The sequence below is a fragment of the Mizuhopecten yessoensis genome, unplaced genomic scaffold (genome assembly GCF_002113885.1).
Source record: "Mizuhopecten yessoensis strain PY_sf001 unplaced genomic scaffold, ASM211388v2 scaffold4033, whole genome shotgun sequence".
Taxonomy (NCBI): domain Eukaryota; kingdom Metazoa; phylum Mollusca; class Bivalvia; order Pectinida; family Pectinidae; genus Mizuhopecten; species Mizuhopecten yessoensis.
Genome location: NW_018405342.1, coordinates 142,408 through 166,758, shown reverse-complemented (window position 1 = coordinate 166,758; position 24,351 = coordinate 142,408). Strand labels below are relative to the sequence as shown.

At 37.6% G+C, this 24,351-nt stretch overlaps 1 protein-coding gene across 1 annotated transcript; it reads right to left on the bottom strand.

The window, feature by feature from the left end:
• Nucleotides 1-3,314: 3,314 nt before the first annotated feature.
• Nucleotides 3,315-15,193, bottom strand: LOC110448414 (3-ketoacyl-CoA thiolase, mitochondrial-like). The gene is made up of 11 exons (XM_021494631.1): nucleotides 15,143-15,193; nucleotides 12,820-12,995; nucleotides 12,067-12,195; nucleotides 11,130-11,246; nucleotides 10,816-10,963; nucleotides 10,266-10,325; nucleotides 9,864-9,979; nucleotides 6,835-6,937; nucleotides 6,245-6,342; nucleotides 5,018-5,172; nucleotides 3,315-4,399 (listed from the first exon to the last, which is right to left on the bottom strand). Exons 1-11 carry the CDS (start codon nucleotides 15,156-15,158, stop codon nucleotides 4,318-4,320), a joined length of 1,200 nt encoding a protein of 399 aa, XP_021350306.1. The 5' UTR covers nucleotides 15,159-15,193; the 3' UTR covers nucleotides 3,315-4,317.
• Between the last annotated feature and the right edge of the window lie 9,158 nt (nucleotides 15,194-24,351).

The following is a 24,351-nucleotide window of genomic DNA, read 5'->3' as shown; positions in this document are numbered from 1 at the left end:
AATATGAATTCCTTATATGAATAATTCATTATAACTTGATTAAGCTTTGTGGCGCGGTCGAGGCGCCTAGGTGATGGTCTGGCTCCCAACTCTCACCTACACACATACGAGGCGGTCAAGTGGAATTATTTATAACTAATTAATTAACTGCTTCAAACATTAATCCATGCAGAATATACAATTCTTTCCTAGAAATGATGGCCTTTCATTTTGGATTGCTTCGTGATGTGGATACGGCCACACCATGGTATGATGGGCTTAAGTCATTCATAAGAGTCATTGTACAAATTTATTGTAGAAAATATAATGTTTTATTTGAATTATTGGCATATGAAAATTGAATAAAGGTTTGGGATTTGGGGATGGTATTTCAATAATTAAATACTGTGGTTGAGATAGTGTACCCATGGATATCGGTCGGTGAGGTCTCAATATATGTCACAAGACCGTTAACGTTTGTGTGAGATAATTTATCAATGCCGCACAATGTAGAATATAACGGACGTCAACTATATAAATAATTCTCTTCCATTGCTACGTACGTAGGATTCTAACCCCAGAGAGGTGTGTCCTTGTCCCAAAGTCTAGTGGGAGACAAAGATTGTTTTCATACACGTGCAATACAGGCATGGGACTAGTCTCTGGGATATCACAAGCTATATACCTTTTATGTGTAACAGCGTATCTCACTGGAATCAAATGGCCACATAGAGTTGAAATATATCGTCGTATCACCTCTTGCGCTCGAGTTTCCTTTGTCATATTTGGTCTGTTTTTTTACCATTGGCACATGTTAAGAAAGATTCTTACCCTTAGAATATTTAACACGGTTTACTTGTTTCTAATAACACATTCACCACAGTTGACTTGTTATATTTTCTTATAATACATTCACCACAGTTGACTTGTTATATTTGACACGGCTGACTTATTTCTTGCAATACATTTACACGGCTGACTTATTTCTTGCAATACATTTGACACGGTTGACTTATTTCTAGTTCAAGATTTATTGACGGTTGACTTATTTCTAGTGACGATTTTTTCTATCTGCATATCTAACACGGTTGACTTATTTCTAAAAATCGTTAAATATAGTTGACATATTTCTATACATAAATTTAACACTTGACGTTTTTCTAGCATGACATTTGACGTTGTTGACTTATTTCGTCAGCAATCCTATTGCCACACATTTGGTTTGGATCAGAAAACAATCCTCCATTTTAATATGGACGGACTGGCTGTAATTCAAAACGCCAGTATTTCCCATTGACAGTTGACAGCTCAATATAAGTTCCAACCTTCCCATTCCCAGCAAGCTTCCATTGAACAGTTGACAGCTCAATATAAGTTCCAACCTTCCCATTCCCAGGAAGCTTCCCCTGAACAGTAGATAGCTCAATATAACCCCAAACCTTCACATTCCCTTTGCAACCTATCAGCAAGCTTCCCCTGAACAGTTGATAACTCAATATAAGCCTTAACCTTCCCATTCCCAGCAAGCTTCCACTGAACAGTTGACAGCTCAATATAAGTTCCAACCTTCCCATTCCCAGGAAGCTTCCCCTGAACAGTAGATAGCTCAATATAACCCCAAACCTTTGCAACCTATCAGCAAGCTTCCCCTGAACAGTTGATAACTCAATATAAGCCCCAACCTTCCCATTCCCAGCAAGCTTCCCCTGAACAGTTGATAACTCAATATAAGCCCCAACCTTCCCATTCCGAGCAAGCTTCCCCTGAACAGTGGTACAAAAGGAGAAGGATCTTTAATGTTTTCCTCTATTTCCCCTAATGGGCCAACAGATGATAACTCAATATAAGCCCCAACCTTCCCATTCCCAGCAAGCTTCCTCTGAACAGTTGATAACTCAATATAAGCCTTAACCTTCCCATTCCCAGCAAGCTTCTCCTGAGCAGTTGTTAGCTGAATATAAGCCTCAACCTTCCCATTCCCAGCAAGCTTCCTCTGAACAGTTGATAACTCAATATAAGCCTTAACCTTCCCATTCCCAGCAAGCTTCCCCTGAACAGTTGTTAGTGGAATATAAGCCTCAACCTTCCCATTCCCAGCAAGCTTCCCCTGAACAGTTGTTAGCTGAATATAAGCCTCAACCTTCCCATTCCCAGCAAGCTTCCCCTGAACAGTTGATAGGTCAATATAAGCCCAAACCTTCCCAATCCCAGCAAGCTTACCCTGAACAGTAAAAAGCTCAATATAAGTTCCAACCTTCCAATTCCTTTCGCAACCTATCAGCAATCTCTCCCTGAACAGTTTATAGCTCAATATAAGTCCCAACCTTCCTGTTAACCTTCGCTTTCCTATAAATAATACCATTAAACATGTGATTTTTGATCAACATATTGTGTAATGTATATCGTTGTATGCATTTAAGACCATTAGTGTTCATTGGAGTGTTCTCCCTTATATATACAGATAGAAGATGAAGCAACCGAAGGGAGTTATCTGGCTTACTTCCCTTGCCATTGTATACGTCTCTCATTGATCAGCTAAAATCTCATTTCGATGATGTGCATTTACATATTCCTTGAATAGCAACATTAGTAAGTATAGGAATGACAATTAATATAAATGTCCTGAGTTTGAACCATGCTGTTTTTTTTGTTTGTTTTACGTATTTCTATTCCCATATAATCAAATGTTGAACAACCCTAGTTATGTAAAAATGTAAATGGAATAATCCTTGGAGGGGTCTTAATCAAGTATTGAAAACTAACAATGGTTATAATGCACTTTTAACTTTACATTACCGTTTATTGATGTCCCCGTACAATAGAACAGGTTTGAACTTACCATACTAATCATTAAATGCACTGCGGTTCAGCTACTGTTCGTAACGTTTTATTTTAATTGTAAAGTTCTACTAAATCGAACATGCTATATATTTACCAGATTCCTGTTGTTTAAAACCTTGGTAAATCAACACCAAACGTTCAAATTTATCTTTTAAAGTGTTATATGTCTTTACTGAACTTGAATGGATTCAAACTTTTTGTATCATGGCAAGAAAAAACATTAATTTTCCAATAGTTATCTGCCATATCGGTTGATTGATTTGATTGAGCTAGCTAATCAGCATTTGAACTACCAAACCCAGAATATTTGACCAGTGAGAAATGTTCTAGATGCTAAAGAACATTTGACATTTTAATGCTAAGAATCTTTGACAAATTAGGAAATAATTAATGTCAAGCACATTTGACAAGGGAAGAAAAGTCTAAACCCTAAGAACTTCTGATAATTCAGCCTTTGAGAAACTCAGGCCAGAAAACAATAACATTGAAGTCACTCTTTCATTATTTAAACGAGCATTTTATTATAAACAGTCAATGCAATTTTGGGTTGCTGATCACTTTGGGAGTCATACACATTTATATATGATTGACAGTTAGATTTTAATGATTATCAATAACACTTGCACACTTTCTCACTGAATCAGACAGACCACACCTGTAACATGTGGTTTGTTTCTACACACAACCCTCACATTCCTATCACATTAACTATAAACTCCACATCAAACTCTTAAGACAGAACACAAAATTACCATAGGAACTTTAAATATTGACATATATTGGATTTGTCATCTCCTTGATCTGCTTGATAATACCCTAAAATCTTCAAAATTCTAAATACACAGCACTCATATCAGACACAGTTAACGGCAATACAAACAGAAACATGAAATGCAAGTTTGACAGGAGTCTTTGTTTGCAATTATAAATATGTGTACAATTTAGGTTTCACAACCAAAACTACTGGCAACTGGCCTTTTTTTTCGAATCATTTACATGTACTGTCTGTCATTCATGTGTAAACTATATCAATTTAAAGCTGTTGTATTTGTTGCAAAATTCTGTCCACAAAATCAAAAAAAAAATCACCCACAAAAATCACCATAATAATTTTGTTTCATCCACAAACATTTCGAAGTCAATTAGATATGTTAGACATTGATAAACTTTGTATAAGTGAGCACTGTACTGTAGACGGCCCTTCGAGCCAGCGTTTGGTTCAGCAGTATGTCACCCTTTACAACCAACCAGCACTTTGTTACACCTTGTAATGATCTCACTGTGGCAATTCTCGCATTGCCCCAATGACTGCAATAAATAGTTTGTGAGATTTATGTATTTTTTCGGTCATTTATTAACATAAAATTATCCCTGGTAAATGAAATTATCAATGACAGGAAATTGTACACCACCCCAGTAACCTGCTGTATTGTTCCTTTGATTCAATGCTATGACTGGTCCTCCTTGACCTGACAGACATTCCCAAATACTCAGTTCTTACGCCTTCTCCAGGATCACTGTAATACCTTGACCACCTCCAATACAGGCTGATCCAAGTCCCATCTTCTTACCTTGACGACTGAAAAAGGTGAAAACAAATGAAATGAGAAATTTTGAAACAAAATCCTGAAAGGAATTAATCAAAGGATATGTAAAAACTTGCTAGGAGACATGTAAAACCTGGTTTAAGCATTTAAAGAAACTTGATTCTGGCGCAACCTTAAAGTATCTGCTGAAAAAAATGTTTTCTATCAAAATAACTTCTTATTTTCAAAAATTAACAAGAGCGCAACATAAATGTGGCAGAATGATCTGAGTGAAAGCGTGTGGAAGAAGGGAACTGGAATGTGACCTTCACCTTCAACACCTGACACTGATAACAATAAGCACGGTCCTCAGGCGAAGTATTACATGTGAAGTTGGAGGCTCATTACCAGGGGTGTACAATTTCAAATTTATATACTAGCCTATAAAGTTTTACTTGCTCGACCTATATTTTAGTAGAACAAGTTTACACTAGCCCAGCCATACAAGCTACTTGCCCTGGTATATCAGACTTGCGGAATATTACATCCCTGATCACATTGCAGTGAATATAGTATGGACACAATTTTACGGCCTGTCATGATCAGGATAATATACATCCCTGTATACAGTTTATCATATAGTCAGACCTCTGTCCTATGAGACCACTCACTGAAGTTCATGGGCAATGTGCCCGGTAATCCTGGCTCCCGAGGCTGCAAGGGGGTGACCAAGGGCAATAGCTCCACCGTTCATATTGGACAGCTCTGGGTTGAGACCCAGTTCCTTCTGTACTGCTAGATACTGGGGCGCAAATGCTTCATTCACCTGATGATCGAAGAGCATACAGTATATATCTGCAAATAAGTCCCCCCCCTCCCCCCCACCCCGAACCAGTGAAAAATGATTGACCAAAAGTAGGGTATCCCCCTGTTCACAAATGTCTACCATCTTGGATTATACCACTGTCTTGATCTATGACCACACTTCATATCATGTACTTATAGTTGTTCATGTTGTACAAAATAGCATCCAACAGGCAGAAGATTTAATAACGGTCACCACAAGTTGATTAGATGATCAATTTTGTTCTGTTGTTAAGTGGGGTCTTATTTTGCGGTCAAATATGGTACCAACCCCCTTCGACGATATTACCACAATAAACAAAAGGACAATTGTTCCCTTATGCATCTTTTAATCAGCTATTATGAAATATTCATGATTCATCCAAGTATTCCATCATCATTGAGTTATTCGCAGGCACATTTTAAGACCTAAATACAACGCATACATTCACTCGCAAAATGTCCCTTCCACTGACCTGCTTTTCCAGCTTTAATGCATCATATTGATATGCTTCAATATCTCGTCCTGACCTACTGTTAATTAACTAATGACACATTTTCGGTACAGGACTGGTCAACTTTCAAATCACGAGTTCACAGGTATAACCTTGCCTCAGTGTGTATAGTCAATATTGTTTTATATATCTCATTGGACTTTAGTCCATGTTTTGAAGAGCATTGACAGACTTGATTTTAATGAGAATGTATATACCGTTATATATGTATCATACATCCATACCTTTTTACTTGTCAATGACACAATTTTATAAACAGCATGAAAGGTCATAGTTGTTTAAATAAATGCAGCTACTTATAATGGGCTCGAACTAAGTCTGAAACTATTTTGTTTATTATTGTGGCACTTCAGAATTTCCTTTTACCATGGGATTGAGGGGAAGTTCAGGATTTTAGATTATCTTAATCTTTTATATCTTTCAAATGGTGAAATATTGCCGAAATCACTGGAAACCTATCATTATAGACTGTCTGAGGATACAGATAAACCATATCTCTCCATAAATCACATGATCTCTGACATTTCATGTGTTAGTTACCTCAACAATGTCCATGTCGTCCACACTTTTGCCTGCAGCCTGCAGAGCTGCACGGGACGCTGGGGCGGGTCCTATTCCCATGATCTTGGGGTCACATCCTGTCAATCAAACATGATAATAGTTATTACACTAATAGGAATTGAGATCATTTATACAGTCTGTCATTTATAAATAAGTAATCTGAAAACAGCACCTTTGGTTGTCGATCTTGATGTCAGCACTTAGGCTCTGTCCAAGTGCTGATTCAAATTTCTTCACCTGGGTGTTATTCTGTCTAAACCTCACCCAACTTAACCCCTACCCATGTAATATTCACTCCTCTTCTACCATTCATTTGATGGGAAAAGGAAATGATAAAAATGTTTGGGGAAAACTTCCATCTCTCTGTTGTCCAATTCAATAAGCCAAAGAAAGATCTCATCTAAATGTTAAATGTCCTATATCAAAGTTTGTCAGGGGATACTGATGTAGGTTGATGACTAATTATGATATACAATAAGAATAAATTTTTTTTGGAAGTAGATTTATTGGATTAAGAAGAAAATCATTCAATACACTTAATGTACAATAACTAATAGTCAATTTGTCACCTGAAATTCCGTAGGCGACGAGTCGTGCAAGTGGTGTGAGGTTGTACTTCCTTACAGCTTCCTCACTGGCTACGATGACAGCTGCTGCTCCATCACAAACACCCTGCACACAAAGACTCTATAAGTTAACGTCCTTCAAATTGTGTCGGGGAAAAACACTCAACCCAACTCCTCTCAAACTGGTGTTTGGTTCACATTAATGAGCCAGCATCTAGTGACCTGTTTTATACATATTTATGATCACTTTTGCTACTGATTTATTGCTAAAAGCCTAGTTTTGTGCATACCTATTGTCTGGAATGTCACAAGATATCAATACATGGGGGAAGTAAGCAAAAAAAGTTCTGAAATATCTTGGTGACATCAACAACAAATATTCATGAATCTTTGAAATCTCAGGTTGCTTCTTTACGTATTATTTCATTTCTTTTCCTTTCTTTTTTGAACAAAAGTAAAATTTGTTAAATGGACATCAGGAAAAAAAATAGTGCATAACAAAGCTTCACAAAATAATACCCTTTTCCTTCCCGAGCCATATTTCTTGAGTAGTCTTTTATGTTACAAACAGAACCATCTAATGCTTTCTTACCTTGCTCAATCACTTTTAATGGAAATTTGCATTTACAATCAAATTACATCTACTTACAAAAATTAACTATCCATATTTTAATGTATTTTACTGTTTTGAAATATTTTATTTACAGCAAAATCATGTTTTTTTTAACTATGGCCTTTTTCAACATGAATTCATGGGTATAGGCCCAAGGGAAAAAAATCAATAGTAGTGGAGGTCACAAAATAGTGCCTCCCCTGTCCCATCCTCCCAGCCTCCCCTGACCTATCCTCCCATCCTCCCCTGACCTATCCTCCCAGCCTCCCCTGTTCCATCCTTCCCCTGACCTATCCTCCCATCCTCCCCTGACCTATCCTACCAGCCTCCCCTGTCCCATACTCCCCTGACCTATCCTCCCAGCCTCCCCTGTCCCATCTTCCCAGCCTCCCCTGTCCCATCTTCCCATCCTCCCCTGTCCCAGCCTCCCCTGTCCCATCTTCCCCTGTCCCATCTTCCCATCCTTCCCTGTCCCATCCTCCCCTGACCCAACCTCCCAGGACCCATCCTCCCAGTCCCATCCTCCCAGCCTCCCCTGTCCCATCATTCCAGCCTCCCCTGTCCCATCTTCCCAGCCTCCCCTGTCCCATCCTCCCCTGTCCCAGCCTCCCCTGTCCCATCTTCCCAGCCTCCCCTGTCCTATCTTCCCCTCCTCCCTTGTCCCATCTTCCCAGCCTCCCCTGTCCCATCTTCATCTTCCCAGCCTCCCCTGTCCCCTCTTCCCAGCCTCCCCTGTCCTATCTTCCCCTCCTCCCTTGTCCCATCTTCCCAGCCTCCCCTGTCCCATCTTCATCTTCCCAGCCTCCCCTGTCCCATCTTCATCTTCCCAGCCTCCCCTGTCCCATCTTCCCATCCTCCCCTGCCCCATCTTCCCCTGTCCCATCTTCCCATCCTTCCCTGTCCCATCCTCCCCTGGCCCAACCCCCCAGGACCCATCCTCCCAGTCCCATCCTCCCAGCCTCCCCTCTCCCGTCATTCCAGCCTCCCCTGTCCCATCTTCCAAGCCTCCCCTGTCCCATCCTCCCCTGTCCCATCTTCCCAGCCTCCCCTGTCCTATCCTCCCCTAACCCAACCTCCCAGGACCAATCTTCCCAGCCTCCCCTGTCCCATCCTCCCAGCCTCCCCTGTCCCATCATCCCAGCCTCCCCTGTCCCATCTTCCCAGCCTCCCCTGTCCCATCCTCCCCTGTCCCAGCCTTCCCTGTCCTATCTTTCCAGCCTCCACTTGTCCCATCTTCCCAGCCTACCCTGTCCCATCCTCCCCTGTCCTGTCCCATCCTCCCCTGTTCGAGCCTCCCCTGTCCTATCCTCCAATGTCCCAGCCTCCCCTGACCGATCCTCCCAGGACCCATCCTCCCAGCCTCCCCTGTCCTTGCCTCCCAACCTCCCAGGACCCATCCTGTCATGTCCCATCCTCCAAACAAACCCTGTCCCATCCTCCAAGCCTGCCCTGACCTATCCTCCCAGCCTTCCCTGACCTATCCTCCCAGCCTCCCCTGTCACATCCTCCCCTGACCTTTCCCCCCAGCCTCCCCTGTCCCATCTTCCCAGCCTCCCCTGTCCCATCTTCCCAGCCTCCCCTGTCCTATCTTCCCATCCTCTCCTGTCCCATTTTCCCATCCTCCCCTGTCCCATCTTCCCAGCCTCCCCTGTCCCATCTTCCCCTGTCCCAGCCTTCCCTGTCCTATCTTTCCAGCCTCCCCTTGTCCCATCTTCCCAGCCTACCCTGTCCCATCCTCCCCTGTCCTGTCCCATCCTCCCCTGTCCCATCCTCCCCTGACCTATCCTCCCAGCCTCCCCTGTCACATCCTCCCCTGACCTTTCCCCCCAGCCTCCCCTGTCCCATCTTCCCAGCCTCCCCTGTCCTGTCTTCCCAGCCTCCCCTGTCCCATCACCCCAGCCTCCCCTGACCCATCCTCCCCTGTCCCATCTTCCCAGCCTCCTCCCCTGTCCTATCTTCCCAGCCTCCCCTGTCCCATCTTCCCATCCTCCCCTGTCCCATCTTCCCAGCCTCCCCTGTCCTATCTTCCCATCCTCTCCTGTCCCATTTTCCCATCCTCCCCTGTCCCATCTTCCCAGCCTCCCCTGTCCTATCTTCCCAGCCGGCCAGCCTCCCCTGTCCCATCTTCCCAGCCTCCCCTGTCCCATCTTCCAAGCCTCCCCTGTCCTATCTTCCCATCCTCCCCTGTCTCATCTTCCCAGCCTCCCCTGTCCCATCCTCCCCTGTCCCATCCTCCCAACCTCCACTGACCCATCCTCCCCTGTCCCATCCTCCAAGCAAACCCTGTCCCATCCTCCAAGCCTGCCATGTCCCATTCTCCCAATCCCTATAAATACCTTTTGAAATAACCTATCACTATGAATTTGATTTTAGCTGTTTTGGCACACCATTTTATCAATCATATACAAAAGATTTTTACCGAAGCATTGCCTGCTGTCACCACTCCATCCTTTTTGAACACTGGATTTAATTTGGCCAGTCCCTGAGCGTTGGTCTGGGGACGTGGATGCTCGTCCACACTAAACGTTTCTGGTCCTGTAAATCACAAATATCATTCCATTTTTTAATTATTGTTATGGATAATATGTGAATCTGTTTAAGATTTTCTAGTTATACAAATACAAATTGTGTTTCAGCTTTCTCTACCAACAATTTATCCACAAACAAAAGTGATACTGCACAATAAAATTTGATTACAGACAGACAAAAAGAATGATGGATTTCTGACAAAACCTGAAAAATTATTTTCGGAAAAATTGAAAAGTCACCCATCTGATGATAAAAAAATAACAATATGACCACAAATTGTTTGGTTCCTTACCTTTCTTGCTTTTCAAAGTCAGTGGAGCGATTTCTGCATTGAACACACCCCCATCTTGTGCTACAATCAGAAAACACATTTCTCACAAATCATAATTTAATTTTGTAAAAGATCAGGTTCCTGATATTGAAAGCCTGATGAGCTAAACAAGTGGTTTAAACAATTATTCAAAATGAGTTGTGTTCTTGTCTTCTATGGAATCTCTACGTAAGATATGTGAGGTTTGAATTTTAGTAAAAAAACAAACTTTTTTAAGGTAAAAGTTTCACACTGTCCTGGGTCACACTAACCAGACAATCAGTATTAATGACAGAACCTAGATTGTTGATCTCTCAGCTGTGAATGATGTTTTAAGTTGGAAAATCTGACAGTGTATCAAAGTGTCTAAATCCACATTTCTCATTTTTTCTCTCAATGCTTTGTTAGCAATTGGTATTTTCTGAAGTACCAGGTAATAGGAACACATCTGGATCACATATGGAGAGGGTCAGAAAAATACACAAACAAGAATAACACTTTTTAATATAAGCAAATGGCAATTTGCAGTAACCTTGTTTCCAGCGTGCCTGAGACTGCAGGGCATACGTGTCACAGTCCTCCCGACTGATGTTATACTGCATGGCAAGATTCTCGGCTGTAATGGCCATTGGCATTTTAGTGTAAGTATCAGTCAGCCCTCCCCACAGAGTATCTTCTAGCTGAAAGTGAAAGGTTGAATCATGACATTCTCATAATGCATTGCTATTTGTTCTATTCTAGAGATCAATAGACATAAATTACCTTTCATACTGATAAAGCGTACAAAGATTCATTGAACCTAACTTGGATGCTAGGAATGTTGTGTTGGACATAACAAGTTCTCACCTGAATCGGTTTTCCTAAAGTGGTACCAAAGCGGATATCTCGGACTGCAAATGGAGCCTGACTCATGCTCTCCGTTCCTCCGGCAAGTACAATCTCGCTCTCACCCAGCATGATTTCCTGTAACGAATTAACACGTACAAAATGTTGACAAACCTATCCCACTTTTGTACACATGAGTTATGTTTAGGGTCAGAGTCAAGTAATCATCACTAATACAGAATGCACAATGTTGGTAAATCTGTCCTCATTAATTAAAACACTAATGTGTCACTGATTTCAGCGGGAGTTGAATAAGACAATGGCCCAGGCCAGTAATTTCTGTAGGTCTGTTCATTTGGCATGGAACATGTTCTCTCAGCAAGGGACTTTTCTTCTAATATGAACATCAAAATTGTGATAAGAGTATCTTGGAAGACTTCTGACTGTTTTTTTAAAGCTTCAAAAAACAAGAAATCATATGTTATGGTTGGGCGAATTGTTCCTGTAGGCCATCAGATCGTTTACAACCTAAATCAACCCAATTTGTATCTCTTCAAACATAACATTGAAACACATTTTTAAATATCAATATATATACTGAGATCTTCATTTTTCAGCACTAATATCTAAACTGGGAGATTATCAGATCACTAGTGTTTTTCTTGGTATGATTATCAAAAAAAACAACACCCGCTTGAACTTTTGATTAATCCACTGCTAGCATTAAATCTTTTCTAAACATTTTACATAAAAGTATTAAATATTATTACAAAAGAAATTAAATAGACAATCAAAATGTATCCCCAGGTATTAATTATAATATTTTGCTATTTTTCTGTTGGTTTTTTTAATTATTTTTTTCACTTCAAAATATGTCATAGTCATTATACATAATACAGTACCTGTACATAATGATATTCTTGTACGTATTTAAGTGGCTGAGTCTAATACTACTTACCTGGGCCCCGTTGATAATGGCCTGAAAGCCTGACCCACACAACCTGTTGACACAGAGGGAGGGAGCAGCCTCGGGCACACCAGACCTCAGACCGACATGTCGAGCTAGGTATATTGCATCTGTGGATGACTGTTAAAATATTGGAGTGTGGAACATCTTTACATAGAATATCACTTTTAGATATTTTCTTTCTTTCAAATGTTCATAATTTTTCTCTGTACATTGAATTTATACTTTTTCTTTGCAACCTGTCATTTTTTATTCGCTAGGACAATCATTTGTATTTCATTTTTATCTACATTCTTATGTATCAATTGTGATATATGAATCTTTCCTCAAAGCTGACATGAATTTATATGATTTTTGTCATATAAATAGCAATAGATAACATGTAGTTCATAAATAAGCATTTTCAATTTGAATGAGTTTGTGACATTTTTTCTAGATTCTAAATATGCATTTTTCTCCCCAGAAATCTTCATATTTTGTTAAATATGATGCAAGGAATTATAGGAATGTAATTTTTTCTTTCAAAGACACTCGGAGGTTTCATTTGACCCTAGGAAATGAGCAATATCAGAAATCAAAGTATCTTTATTTGCTGAAACATGTAATCAAATTGTGTATCCTTTCAAACCCAAGAGTCAAAGCTAATTTTGGGGAATCAAAAACATACTCTGAATGGTCTGCTGAAAGCCCCGACATTAATGAAAACTTGGACTTTGGATCCTCTGCTGAATACCTGTAGCTTACCTGAATGACATTCCCAATTATAACAGAGCTGACATTCTCGGGGTTGACATTCCCTGCGGCCAGAGCTGCCTGTGAAGCCTGCTCCATCATGGCAGTGGCTGACATGCCTTTTAGCTTGCCCCCAAACGTCCCAAAGGCTGTCCGCTTGGCAGCCACAATAAACACACCATTTACAGCTGTGCACAGAGGTTAAAATTAACATATCTTTATATCTACATACACGAGTTGTTGGTACACTTGTGAAAAAATATCTCAATGGAACGTCGATATGATATTAAAAAGATCATGTACATTTAGTGATTATCATTGTGATAAATAATGTGTACATTTGTTTGGATCACTTGTGAAATATTTAACAATTCTATTAACATACTTTAAATTTGCTCAACTATGGACTTTACTTATATATGAATGTATGCGATTAGATTGACATGACTAACACAAATTTGAGGTCTATGTCACTTTTAAGGTCCATTACACCACATACAATGTACCTCATGTAAATTATAGTCACCAAATAAAACTCCTTTAATTGTTACATTACATATGAAATTATGATATTTTATATCACAAATTAAAATGAAGTGTATGATTTGGTAGATAGCATTGTGATGTTAAAATTTATGTGACATAATAAAGTGAATGTTGACCTGATATGTTCATCATACAAAAACTGTATGTGCTGTATTCAGCAATAATTAGTTATACATATACATGCAAGTGCTTAAAACATTTTGTCAAATGTTAAAAACACATCCTTAAAAAGTGTTTTCCTGATACATGTTTGTAAGCACACAAACTCTTTGAGTTTTTTTCCAAATGCATGGCAATATATGCTTTTCTCTACAGGTACATGTATATGTACTTAAAATTATCGGAAATGTTAAAAAAACACCATGAAAATGTGTGTCTTTTACACTAAAAAAAAAGAATCTTTCTTCTTTTATTCAGCTCTTAAAAAATCAGGGTACATGACTTTTGTACAGTACATACATGTAAGGATTTATCTTATTCACAAAATATTTCAAAGTTATTCTTCGACAGCACTTCATAATACCACGGAATTAGATTATCTAAGTCCGTGATAATACTGACCAACTTAAGAATGTTAAATATAAAAGTCAAGTGAAAAAAATTTAAATTAGACAAAACATTTAACAGAAGGCACTAAAAACCAGTAGGGGGATATAGCCCTAGTTTCTTCTGGCCCTGACACCAGACCAAGACATTTTGACAGATAAATGTTTGTGGGGGGCCAGAGCACACTTCTATATGAAAACACGGAATTCTCCGACACTGTATGGTATCAGGGAGTTTTGAGGTGCAGACAACAACTAGCTCGGAAAAGCATCAATGATATTTTCTTTTACTGATTTTGCTGGAGACTAGCTATAAAGGTCACCTCATTTGCAATTGTTTTGCTGGACAGAAAAAAAAAGTTTTAAACGTAACATCTGATCTGTTGGACGTTTTACAAAAGATGAAGGATTCTACTTTAAACTATTTTCAGTCAACAAGGCTATAGCTTAATGAGTCATGCGGATCACACTAACTGATTTGCAGGGTTATTTCAATCTTTTAATAAAGTGATGATTTATGACCTGCTTTCTGAGTTACATTCTAAACTGTCTTTCATGATCATTTTTTTTTATAACCTTCAATTGTTGATATTATATTTTTTCGTGACGGAAATCAGAGAAAAAACCGTTTCGGTACTTGTTTCAGACGTTTTGGTACTTCGGGGAAGTTCCTAAACTTTGTTTCAATATCTACTGTAATGATATTTATCTGCACTATTTCTAAGATTTAATTTAACATTGCACTTTGTTGTTTTTTATGTGTAACGTGTTCTGCCGGTTAATATTTTAATGATTCTTCGTCTTCACAGAAAAGTATGGAAACACCCAATTTTTTAGTTAACTGATCTACCGTGTACCGAAACGTCTATATATATTTTTGACTGATCATCATGAGAGGCCGAGAGCTCGGGCAGATCTTGGTTTGGTTTAGTATTGTTTAACGTCCCGGGCGTCTTATCAACAGATATGGTCATTTAAGGACGTCCTCCCTGTGTGCAAGATGCATGCATGTAGTGTTTGCGTGTGTGTTTTGAGAGGCTGCGATATGTCAAATCTTGGTGTTGGAGGGTCAAAGTCCAAAAAAATGGGTATATTATTTTTTACAATAACGTGAGGTACGTTTAAAATATCAGTGTATAAACTAACAGTGTTGATGGAAGGTACTTCAGACTTTCGATTTATAGCTGTTTATTGTGAATTATTTTAGGATGAAAGTATTTTACAACCGGCGAAATGAAATTTACCTCTAGACAGCGCCATGTTGAAATCTTGCAGTAAAGCTGGACTTTGATTGGCTCTCGAGAAAACAGCCAGAGCGTTCGTTTCGCAAAATAACGACGCGTTCGATCGGAGAAGACGTGGTTATTTTACAAGCTGGGGGCGCGAAATTATCTGAAATTCCTAATATCATGCCTCTCAAAGTGATTAAAGACATGTCGATTTCCCAATATTTATCTACAAACCTATAATTACATCCTTAACTTAATAAGTGGGATTGTTGTTTGCACAGTGGCACTATTTAGTAGACCTATTAGGTAGCTGCTTGACTATTGAAGGTGAAGTGTTGTCGGGTTTGTTAAAATATTTATTACCTTGACGCACTTTCAAGTGTGTATGGGTGAAATGTGTGAAAACTTTTAAATTCAAAATCTTCTCAACAACCAAGATACATATGAGGTAATGGCATTTGCCAGTGTAGCATGCACAGATAGGGGGCAGTAAAGTTTGTTCAAATAAATAGCATTGACCGACTTTCTATGTCAAAAGAGTTTGAAGTGTTAATGAATTAAGACAATTTATTACAAACGAAAAACATGGTCTAATAAATTTCATGGTATGCAGCCTTATTACATGTTGTGGTGAAGGACTGTTGAATCTGTTTAAATTAAAAGATTTTAGGATTAAATATGACTTCTAAAGATCCATGAGGTCTCACTCAGGCCAGAGACGTATAATACACGTCTCTGCTCAGGCCAGTATAATTTTGGACACATATTTTGTTGCTATCAACTTTGTTCCAATATATAACCTGGACCAAATTGTTTTGGGCAACAGGATCAATGTGGGAAAAGCTTGAAAATGCTTCTTTTAAAGGTCCTGTAAACAGACTAGAGTAGGTTAAGATTTTGGACTGTAAAGTTTGCTGGAATAACACATGTACATTTTATATAAAGTGTGTTCGTTTAAAAATCTCTGTTCCACTTCCCAAAACTGTTACTAAGTTTTGTAAAAAATCACAAGTATTTGATTTGTTTTAATGAACTGTTTCTCAAAAAAAGCATTTCAAACCCATACCTTAAATAACTTTTATGACAAAATGATACAGATGAAAAAATGGCGATATTGGCCGGATTGCTACAGTACATTTTCATGTTAACGGTTGAACCAGCATCCGAAGCATATCTCATGTGGAAAGCATCCTTAGATACATAAGCCATGCAAGTTTAGTGATGTAGTTTGGTATGGTTTAATTTTGTTTAACGTCCTATTAACAGCTAAGGTCATTTAAGGACGTGCCTCCATGTGTGTAGTACTACGTATGTGTGCTTGTGTGTGTGTGTATGCAGGAGACAGGGTATGTTATGTAGTTACTTGTATGAATGTGATTAGCATCCTTAGATATCATGCTATGCAAGTTTAGTTGATGTACAACAAGTAGTTACTTAGTAACTGACATTAACCAATCTCGTTAACCTGGTCAATCAAGCGAAAAATGTAGGTCAGAAGCAGCATCCAAAGCAGTGCATGTGATCATAAAGCATCCTTAGATACATATGCCATGCAAGTTTAGTTGATATGGGATAATTAATAACTTGGAAACTGAGCTTAACAATTCTTCTTAACCTTAGTGCAGACAGACGGACGTCGGGACGGGAATCACCAATCTTGAAGCCCTGATTGCGCTGCAATCGGGCCAAAAATAAATAACAATTGATCAGTTGCATGTAGTAAGTGGCATCATTGAACAGTATTCATGTCCACAGAGTAAGTGGCATCATTAAACAGTATTCCTGTTCAGAGTAAGTGGCATCAATGAGCAGTATTCGTGTGTTTACAGAGCGACATCATTTGTTAATATTCTTGTCTACAGATCAAAGAATCCATAGTATGTGATACTTGTTTTTAAAGAAAAATAAATAAAAGCTTTTTTGCCTCTCAATTGTATATACATGTACTTGATAAGTACTATTATTTCAAGATATTGTGCGCAATCTATAGTACCACCTCTGGACAAAGTTGGTTAAGAAGTTGACTCTGTATATAATTTTAAGTAACATCAGCTCAAGGGGGCCAATTAAAGGTGACAGTGTATATGAATTACTGTTCCTGGCCATGCATGGTATGTCTAGACAAATGATGTTGTGAACAAAGGGAAATAACTTGCATATATTTGGGCACAAAACCTGATTACAGAACAGGGCACTCCACAACTTGTAGAAATACTCGCATTTTTGTAGGTTTTGAGATATACTATGAACAAACTTGACACAAACCTGGAGTACCCTCTGGTGGTACAGATAAGGGACTATATAAAAGAGTATGCAAGGAATACATTCAACAGATCATTCTGCACTCGCCAGTGGAGCAATTCACCATCCATAAGACACTTTATATGTGTTTCAGAGTGGATCTCTTCTGTAATGATGAAAAAGTGAAACTAAGACGGCATACATTTTAAATATAAGGATACTTGTCCCACTGCAGGCAGAACACTAGGGAATTCCACTGTAGTTTTTTGTACATACAGTAAGCTCCCCTTAACTTTGTTTTCTGGTTCTGGTCATTAATCAGAACGTCCTTTTGGATATCAGGGTGATTGTCGCTATAACTGCAGCATGTCTAGGCCGGAGTACTTCTGTTGACAAGGTAGTTCATTTGAAATCCTGGTCTTGCCATGTTGTACTTATACATTACGATAAGAACACTGTTGTTGATATTTTATGTTCATTTCATATTTACTGTTTTTTAACACTCTGCAAGGTAGTGTTTTTTCAGAAATGATTGATCAATGCATACTGGAACAAAATTTCCAAGGCAGAGTGAGTTTTTAGCAGTGTTACAGTAATCCTTAGGACTAAAATGACACGCACAAAACCAAAGAAGACATAATGCTCAAGTGACATCAATGATTTAATTAAATCCTCAAATAAATGATCACAGTAATGTAACTAAGTAACCTTGTTACATACATAATAATACCAAATTAGTCTCTCCACATAATCACACAAATGCTTCCGTAACAGACCAAACCCAGTATCTGTCCGAATCACTGCACCTTATGAAATCAAAAACCTACATTGAAATTAAATAAACAAAAAGTGACAATATTTTACATAGTAAACAATATATATACCTATAAATCTCCCACTCACACCCATTCACTGACAGTTAGTAGAAACAGACTGTAATATTCAACCATGCAGACTTTGGGTTTGAAATTTGAAAAAAAAATGTCATGTTTACTTGTATAAACAGTACTTACACACAATGTACATCAATATCAATGAAATTTGTTCTTTCAAAAACAAATCAAAACTTTTTTTGATTTATTATATTAATTTCTGACCACATTATGGACTCAAGATAATTATCATTGCAATAGCTTAGCTATATCCACTGGTACATATGGCCAGACCAATCTGGACAACAACTTTTTTTTTCTGCTCTCAAAGTGGAGTCACTGACTACTGCATTTTCAATTACACATATAAATTGATAATATGATCATATCAGCATAACATCTTTATGACATAAATGAAGTAAGGGCCATCATAAAACCCTATCAGGCCTAAACAGAGTGTTTCATGTTTCAATATATTAACAACCTGGTTTTATATATGTACAAGATTTGAATGAATCAGATGATATGCTATATAGTTTAAGGAACCAGAGATCCTGACTTTACAGGGTTGGTGTGGATATAAAACTCATTGGATGAAATACCAGCATCTCAAAAAGTTAAGAACTGGAAGAAAACTTGAAAACATAAGATTTTATGTTAGGCCTATTAAGGGTGATTCCATCTTAAAAATAATACACATACAGCTTATCACACATGTCCTCTCTCACCACTACAGGGTATACTTATATATACTCAAAACCAGTCTGGGATAATATTGATAATTAATATACAACTACATTCATTTTTGTAAATGATATTATCAAATAAACACAGCTTTTCTCTGCATCAGTTATTCTTGTCCTATTCAATCCCTTGCTTTTCCCAAATTTTGTCTCCAGATCTAAAGATTACAATGTAAATATCTCATTTAGGAAATGGAATGAATGTTTTACAAGCTGTTATTCAGACTTAATCACAAAATTGCCTTTCCACTTTAAATGAAGGACTGTATCAGTGGTTGGAAAACTGAATACATATTCATTTTTCAAAAAACATGCTGTTCAGGTAATAGACCAATGGGTAGGAATATATAACAGATGTCATAACATTATATGACATAATGAATGCATTGATGCTGTTGAGAAAATCTTGAAATGCACGTTTGTAACACGACAACCAATGTTGCAGTCACAAGTTAAACAAAAGACTCTTTTGGTCTTCCTACCCGTTGTCCTATTCCCTCCCCCATTAATTAATATTCCTTTCCAAAATCAGAAACATGAAATAAGATATTACACCTTGATACATAAAATAACTGAGCAGTATATTATATAAATGCACAGCACTGTATAACATAATCTTTTTATCTCTGCTATATAGATACACAGGACTAGGATTTCAAGATGTGTCTACAAGCTAGATCTATAAACTCCTGTTTTACAACTATCTAGGTATATAAACAACAGTATTTAAAACTAGCCAGAGATATAAACTATGGTTTGAACACATTGGAATCATGTGACCAGAACTTCTGATAAGTTAGGGTCATTATATGAGACAATAATAATGGAATGTTATAATTAGTTGTGTATTTGTCAATTCTTCCATCAATACGAAGTGCAGTTCTTGTTTGTACTTTTTAACATAAAATTAATTAAAATCATGATCACAAAAATGCTGGATAATGTGTATCATCTTATGTTTGTTATTTTCTCACAGTTGGATAACTTGAGTCTTAGTTTCCAAGAACAACATTTCTCCTTTGTGTAGATCTTGATTTTCCTGTTTTTCACAACGGATGTCAAAAAGTTCCGGTTGAATTCATTTTAAATTAACACGAAGAATAGTCAGTACCAGTTTATAGCTGACATGATGTAAACATATCCCCCATGGCTCCAGGTTTGTTCATGACGGATTTATGACAATTCATAACTGGCTCTGGCATGCATTCTTTGTTGACAACAGGAAAAGAAGAAAAATAAGATATAGATGCCTGCAGCAATGAAACAGTTGAGAGCTGTTTGTTCATACTTTTCATGTACATATTCCATACTGTAGTTCAGACGTTTCCATTCAATTTCATCCACAGGGATATCTTCAAACAGTGCTGGGCTGTGAATCTGGAAGAACACTCCCAGTAAGGCCTGTAAATGAATAGCAAAATAAATTTATAAACATAAACATTAGAACTGTGTCGTGCTAGGTCATAAAAGAATTGTGATTATTGTCAAATTTTAAAACCATGTCTGGTATCTCTGTGCTATTTTACATGTCTATACATATACTCATAACAAACAAATTGTGGAATTCATATACCCTGCTTACAGGATATGTTTTAGGTGTATTTTATTGTAACCTCATTAATTGTGTGTAAATATGCATGAATCACATTCACAATAATGGAACTCAGTCTGAGACATGTCAACATGTATCATTATGTGTGTAACGTATTTCATTTAAATTGATCCACTTAGTAGGGCAATTAACTGTTTATTGCACTGTACTGTACATAACTACCTAATCAGAATGTGTAGTCTCTTTAATTCTCCATAAATATGCACGGATCACATTCAAGATCAAACTCAAGTCTGGGACATGTCAATGCTACAAATTTCGTTGATGATGACCCATTTGTAGGAAATCAATTTGCCAATCACAAGAATCACAAGACCAAAAATAATATCCTGTTTTCTTTGAAAATTACATCTAAATGATTTGTTCATGTTTTCTTCAGATGATGTTATTGAGCTTATCAGTAAAGAATGTAACAAACAGTACTGAATATTCAATAATATGAAAGATATACTTATGCTAGTTTGAGCTTGATATTTTAAGCCACACACTAGTACACAATGCCAACCACAGTTAAATCATGTGTAGTTGTCAGAGTGAACAAAGAATGAACTCCTATGTTTTTTCTGAACTAATAATATAGATTCCATCATATTGAGGTATGTTGGATACAGAAATTCTATCTGAGGATGTTTGGTTTTACTTTGTTTTACGTCCTATCAACAGCTACAATTGTAAGTTAAGTCAAGGACGTGTTCTGAGGATGTAGAATTTGACTTAGAACTGATCATGAGGCTTTATTGAGGTTAACGTTCTGTCACCAAATTCCAGGGTGTCGGAAAATTCCATGCTTTCATATAAAACTGCGCTCTGGCCCCACACCAGATATGTTTCAGGTTGTTTCGCCCTAAATCACATTCATCCTGAGTTTCACCCATCCCTAAAAATATTTTAAGATGAAACGTTTTTAGTCCTGTTTAGTTGTATACGGAAAACATGAAAACAGTAAGTTGTTTTAATGATTAGAAACATTTTGAATTATATTTATAACTTAAAATCCTTTGGCGAAGTGGATTTAGGACAAAACGACCAGGAACCCATCAGACATTTACATAGATTTCTGGTGTCAAGGACATAGGGAACTTGGGGCAAGGATGTTCCCTACATATTCAAGTCACAGGTGCTCAGATTGAGGAATATATATGATATATTTTATTTTAGGTATCGAACATTGCTGTTATAATAAATATTTGGGTTCTAGAATATATATAACATGGTCTGTTTACGTCTCGCAACCCACTAGATATCTCACCCCCTTATAACATTGTCTGTAATGTTATATATATTCTAGGATCCAATTATTTACTATCACAGTGATGTTCCATACCTAAATATATCACATATATTCCAGAAACCGAACACCTGTGATTCAAGTAAATTAGTTTGTTGTTGAATGATAGAGTCAGTTGACTGAATTCTTTATTTACGGATTTCACTGCAATGTTAAACATGCCAGTTCAATTAAGAGTTATAACCCGAGGCAAAGGTCGTGACACACACGTTACGTTGATGTTCCTCGACATGATCTCCTGTGAACTTAAATTTGACAATCATGCAATTTATTCACATGATCTGGCCGATTGGCTGTAAAAATAAAATAAAAAAATACGTTCCTAGTGCTGTCCAACATACGCATATGACCAACCAATGCCTACAAGACCCTCTCATGTATTGTGTGAACCATGATTACGACATCAATCTTTCTTTTCATGACGGCCTTTTCATGATCTTGTGACCGACCGTTCGACGTGTTACTTATTCGCGATGACGTTTCAAGCTTAAAATAAACATAAATTATTGAACTGTGGATACTCACCAACATAATTATCCCCCATATGCTGACGACCGTACAGCATACTGACAGTTTGGGGCCACAAATAGGACACGAAGACATTTCAAAGTTAAAGTTGTCAAATTCCTTCAGCTCCAAGATCAGGAAGTGTGCAATGACCTTCACCTTGTATCATGTGATGACTGTCTCGCAGAGAGACGTGATAGACTACATATTGTTTAAATATATATAATATGGATGTTACTGTTTTTGTTTAGCATTTAAAAAAAAAAAATGCAAAATGTTTCGGAAAATTGCTGCTTCTAACTCAGTGGTGAAAAAATGCGTTTTAACAAAACAATAAGGAAAAATAATAATATGGTTATTATTATCCTTTCTTTATTTCCTCCGAATCGAAGATTCACAAACATATTCAAAAAAAAATAAAAAAATTCACACATGTGCATTCATTAAAAATTAACTAAGTAAAGTACCTGCTATATGACAATTATTTACTATACAACTGAAATGCAAACAAAAATTGTGAAATAATCGCTATCATTGGCAATTTTTCTTTACTGAAAATACGGTATTCCTTACATACAATACGTCACATACATTTAGACGGAAAAGCATAGTTAGATATAAAATCATTAAACACTTCAAACAATTTATACTTATGCAGTATTCTTAATTAATCAGCTGCGAAACCTTGTCTATTTGAACTTAATTAAGATTTTATGTCAACAAGAACATATTTTGTAAAAAACAAACCACGAGACTACAGATCCTTCTTATCTAATCTACATAGCCTAAATGTACGTAAGGACAGCATTTTCTTAGTGTCTATATAGGATTCTATACTAGTCCATCCAAGTAGACTTGTACACATGTCTGTACGGGTTTTAGTCTCAAAACCTTGTATTGCTTTTCAAGATAAAATGTTGTGTTCTTTCAAGCATTACATTTTCTGTCCTGAAATAACACCATAATTTACAACCCTATAAGGCTGCAGCATACACTTTAAATTTTAAAATTCTACTTATAGTTAGCGGATTTTTAAGCACTTAGATGGGCTAAACCACGGAATTAGATTAGTTATCTAAGATCGTGGCTAAACATCGAATTTTTACGTCAGCATTACACCAAAATGGACGATATCGTCAACATTCGGAAGAACACAATTATATAAATACGGAGTCCTACTTTCAATATTTTTACAAGAAAAAAAATACAATTTCACTTTTAGCAGAACAAAATGTAAATGTCCATTTCTTACTGTACTCTTCGCACACATACACACACACATATGATATATAGCGATAAATAGTTTTAAATGTCCATGTGACGGTAAAAATATAAATTAAACAAAACACGAAGACTAGTATAATCGGCTAGCGCTTTCGTCCATTTTGGGGCTCCTCAAGTTTCAGAGCGAAATATTGAAATGTGTTAGCGACATTGAAGTTGGGCTTTCCAATGGAAGGACAAGTATGTGGATGAACCTGTTACAGATCGTGGTTAAAAAAATATGTTGTAAATTAAAACTTTTAAAATAAATCTGGAGGGATTGAGCATTGTGTGTGAACACTTCAAGTACGGAAGTAAATTGCTATATAGTCAACAGTAAGCACAGCTGGACTAAGATACTTCCGTTTTTGGGCACTGCCCTGTTTTGTGTACTGTCCCGTTTAGTGTACAGTCCCGTTTTGGGTACAGTACCATTTTGTGAAGAGTACCATTTTGGGTACTGTCCCATTTTGGGTACTGTCCCATTTTGGGTACTGTCCCATTTTGGGCAATCTAATTAAAATCATATTTCTCATTACAAGTTACGTTATGTCACTGGAACGCCCTTTTTCAATGGGGCTCCGTCAGATCTCCATAACGTAGTGTTATGAGAGATCTGATTTTAATTAGATTGCATTTTGTGAACTGTCCCGTTTTGTGAACTGTCCCGTTTTAGGTACAGTCCCGTTTTGTGAACT